Here is a 5,000-nt window from a genome sequence, read left to right as displayed (position 1 = left end):
ACACACACATATATATATATATATATATATATATATATATATATATATATATTTATATATACATATGTGTGAGTACAAGTACATGCAAAGCATATAAATAAACAGTATGTTGTGAACATATTAATCTCGTTCACTTATATTCATGCTAACCGTACATTTGAAGACAAAACTATGCAAGTATGATATCCACGCGAAAATCATGACCACACATGCACTGATCACTCAAAAAACGAGTCACTTCACAGCCTCGGGAGAGCTAGTCCGCGAGCCTACCTTGAGGGACATGGCGGCGGAGGGAATGATGGCGCCGACGACCAGCTCGGGCTTTTATACTGGCGCCGGACTCTCTCTCTCTTTCTTTTTTTCTCGCTCTCTCTCTCTCTCTCTCGTCTCGTTCTGGCTGCAGCTGCAAGCAGGATATGTATAATGAATAGTATTAAAAAAATGATAATAATAATAAAAGAAAAATACTGGCTGATGATATTAATAAGTGAAATATGTAGATGAATTAACAAAATAAATTAAAATTCATGAATAAACAGAATGCATAAAATATTCTTTTCTCAAAAGACTTACTCATCAACATTCACGTACTGTAACTCGATAATATACTTATGCTTTCCTAAATCCAGACATTGAAGTCTCTATGTATGCACACACATATACATACACATATATATATATATATGTGTGTGTATGAATATATACATACACAAACACGCACACATACATATATAGATATATACAATTATATACACACACATGTATATGTATAAGTACACATACATCACATATATATGGATTTATTGACACACACATACACACACACACACACACACACACACACACACACACACACACACACACACACACACACATATATATATATATATATTTATATATAGATACACACAATAATACATATATATGTATGTATGAATACACACACATATATATGCATATATATATATATATATATATATATATATGTATATATATGTATATATATACATACATGAGAGATGGAATAATGCTCTACCACACTGATATGATGAATAAATAACCTCTCCGATAAGGACTCGAACCCTCGCCGTTTCAGTCAGGGAACTGCAAGACGGACGCTCTGCCGCTGATGCTTGACCCGCTGAAAGGAGTGTGCAACTAGGACGTATCTAGCTTCCACAGACATAACTATCTACTCGTACTTGAGTAAGGATAGCGAGGTCTTACACGCACTCACTGTGGGCACTCGGTAGATATTGTTAGAAATATTCATATCAGGAATCAGAAATCATAAGGTTTATTTAATAAAAGATGTAATAACCTACTACCGTACATATATATATATAAATATATATATATATATACATAAAAATATACGTGTGTGTTTATACATGCGTTTTAGGGTATCTATACATATAGGTATATATATATATATATATATATATATATATATATATATATATATATATATTTACATTTATATATAAATACATATTCATATATGTATGTCTATGTTACACACACACATATACACATATATACATATACATATATTATACAAAAGTATATATATATATGTATATGTATATATATATATATATATATATATATATATATATATATATATATATATATATATATATAAGCGTATATATACAATTGTTTATATGCACACATATACATATATATATGTTTCTCTGGACACAGACATATATATATATATACATATATATATATAAATATATATATATATATATATATATATATATATATATATATATATATATATATGTGTGTGTGTGTGTGTGTGTGTGTGTGTGTGTGTGTGTGTGTGTCTGTCTGCGTACACACACACGCACACATACACACATATGTATGTAAGTATATAATTTTCGGGAAACTTATGTTTTTTCTTGTTATTGAAATCAATACGGTCATTATTATTGTTGACATTATGTTTGACAAAATGTTATGGAAATGTTAATAACAATACCAAATAACTAAAAAAAAAAAAAAAAAAAAAAATCGGAAATCAATCACTAAACAAAGCCAATCATATAAATAACTTGGGTCAAACAAAAGACAAACTTTACACTACCAAAAGTTTATTAATGTACATGGGAAAAAATGGTAACAAACAAATATGAAGATGGAAGATGAATAAGTCAACTTGAGAATGATTTGCTATGTCGTCCAATATCCTTAACATGTCTCTACGCATGGGGAGCAGGGTAGGCGGGGGGAGCAGGGTAGGAAGGGGGAGCAGGGTAGGCGGGGGGAGCGGGGTAGGCGGGGGGAGCGGGCCTGTAGGCGGGGGTGTGCGCGGGGTACTGAGCCTCGCCCTCGTAGCCGACCTCAGCTACAAGACCGTCGCCGTTGTCCACGTACTTGACGGTCTGCTTGCGGCCGTCGGGGAGGTCGACGGAGTAGCTGCCCTCGGTCTTGTAGCCGTCGCGGGCTTCTGAGTGGCCGAGGTTGACGCCGGAGTAGCCGTCGGCGACGCCGTAGTTGTAGGTGTACTTCGGGGGCACCTGTGTGGGTGGCGTCGGGAGAGGATATTTTAAAGGACTCCTATTCGTCGGAGGTAAAAGTAAGGATAGTCGATTTCAGTATCTGATATCGGAAGGATGCGTTTCATTCCTTAAATGTCACAGGAAACAGGTCTTGAGTAAAATTGTAATAACTAATTGAGTTAGACGAAAACACTCAAAAGGACTTTCTAAGGAACAAAAAGATGAATGATAACAATCTCTACCAATCAAAGGATTAACGAAAAGGAACTTACATCAGGGTAGTCTGGTTCGCTGTGGTAGGGCCGAGGTGGGGGGTAGAAGAGGGTTGGAGGGGGGTGGTAAGGTGCAGGAGGAGGGGGGTGATCAGCTGTGGCCACAACAGCCAGGCAAGCGATGACGGCGATCTGGAAATTGAAAATAGGGATTACATTTTCCAATGCGAATTCATTTTTTCAACTTGAAATATTTCGGGCCGTGAAATGATAATGCAAGTTATAATGCTGGAAATTTGTGCATATATGAATTTATATGTATACATGTATATATAGATGTATATATGTATGCATTTAAAAATACATATATACATACACACACACATATATTTATATATATACTGTATATATACTCATATACATATACTCGTACATATATACATGTATCTAAACCCACACACACACAAAACATACACACATATATATACATATGTGAGTGAGTACAAATACATGCAAAGCATATAAATAAACAGTATGTTGTGAACATATTAATCTCGTTCACTTATATTCATGCTAATCGTACATTTGAAGACAAAACTATGCAAGTATGATATCCACGCGAAAATCATAACCACACATGCACTGATCACTCAAAAAACGAGTCACTTCACAGCCTCGGGAGAGCTAGTCCGCGAGCCTACCTTGAGGGACATGGCGACGGAGGGAATGATGGCGCCGACGACCAGCTCGGGCTTTTATACTCGCGCTGGACTCTCTCTCTCTCTCTCTCTCTCTTTCTCTCGTCTCGTTCTGGCTGCAGCTGCAAGCAGGATATGTATAATGAATAGTATTGAAAAATAATAATAATAATAATAAAAGAAAAATACTGGCTGATGATATCAATAAGTGAAATATGTTGATAGATTAACAAAATAAATTAAAATTCATGAATAAACAGAATGCATAAAATATTTTTTTCTCAAAAGATCTCCCCATCAACATTCACGTCCTGTACCTCGATAATACACTTATCATGCTTTCCTAAATCCAAACATTGAAGTCTCTATGTATGCACGCACGCACACACGCACACACACACACACACACACACACACACACACACACACATATATATATATATATATATATATATATATATATATATATATACATGAAAGATGGAATAATGTTCTACCACACTGATATGATGAATAAATAACCTCTCCGATAGGGACTCGAACCCTCGCCGTTTCAGTCAGGGAACTGCAAGACGGACGCTCTGCCGCTGATGCTTGACCCGCTGAAAGGAGTGTGCAACTAGGACGTATCTAGCTTCCACAGACATTACTATCTACTCATCCTTGAGTAAGGATAGCGAGGTCTTACACGCACTCACTGTGGGCACTCGAGTTCAAGTCCGAAATTAGAAATCCTGAGGTTTATTTAATGAAAGATGGAATAATGCACTACCATATATATATATATATATATATATATATATATATATATATATATATATATATATATATATATATATATATATATATATATATGCACATATATGTACATATAAATATACGTGTGTGTGTGTGTTTATAAATGCGCTTTAGAATATATGTCTATACATATAAGTATATATATATACATGTATATCTATGTATATAGATATACGTGTATATGTATGTGTATATATATATATACATATATATATATATATATATATATATATATATATATATATATATATATATATATACTTATGTATATGTATATATGCATATATATAAGTGCATATATACAATTGTGTACACACACACACACACACACACACACACACACACACACACACGCACACACACACACACACACACACACACACACACACACACACACACACACACACACACACACACACATATATATATATATATATATATATATATATATATTATATATATACATACATATGTATTTGTTTCTCTGTACACAGACATTTGTGTAGATTTATATATTTGTATATATATATATATATATATATATATATATATATATATATATATATATATGCATATATGGAGAAATGATAATGCGAGACCTTGAATCACTGGAAGGTATAAACATCGGAGGGAAAAACATAAATAATATAAGATGCGCAGATGATACAGATATAATCGCAGATTTTATAGATAAGTTACAAGAACTTATTGATGCAGTTAATAATTCAAGTGAGGAAATGGGACTAAAGATAAATAAATCAAAAACAGATTGAGTG

The 5,000-nt window shown here is 33.6% G+C and overlaps 2 protein-coding genes across 2 annotated transcripts in view; both read right to left on the bottom strand.

Moving 5' to 3' along the window:
- The window catches only part of LOC138860486 (cuticle protein 7-like), a 1,436-nt gene extending 1,151 nt beyond the window's left edge, over positions 1-285 (bottom strand). The window contains exon 1 of the mRNA XM_070118060.1: positions 274-285. Coding sequence (XP_069974161.1) covers positions 274-285 — 12 coding nt within the window. The remainder of the gene's footprint in view (positions 1-273) is intronic.
- A 1,912-nt stretch (positions 286-2,197) lies between these two features.
- Positions 2,198-3,441, bottom strand: LOC138860485 (cuticle protein 7-like). The gene is made up of 3 exons (XM_070118059.1): positions 3,430-3,441; positions 2,789-2,920; positions 2,198-2,534 (listed from the first exon to the last, which is right to left on the bottom strand). The coding sequence occupies exons 1-3, from the start codon at positions 3,439-3,441 to the stop codon at positions 2,217-2,219; spliced, it is 462 nt and encodes a 153-aa protein (XP_069974160.1). The 3' UTR covers positions 2,198-2,216.
- Between the last annotated feature and the right edge of the window lie 1,559 nt (positions 3,442-5,000).

Source organism: Penaeus vannamei, chromosome 41, assembly GCF_042767895.1.
Source record: "Penaeus vannamei isolate JL-2024 chromosome 41, ASM4276789v1, whole genome shotgun sequence".
NCBI lineage: Eukaryota > Metazoa > Arthropoda > Malacostraca > Decapoda > Penaeidae > Penaeus > Penaeus vannamei.
This window is presented reverse-complemented; position numbering and strand designations above follow the sequence as displayed.

Coding starts and splice junctions, on each gene's coding strand:
- LOC138860485 (XM_070118059.1), bottom strand. Junction 2,535..2,788: donor GCGAACCAGACTACCCTGAT/GTAAGTTCCTTT, acceptor CCACCCACACAG/GTGCCCCCGAAGTACACCTA.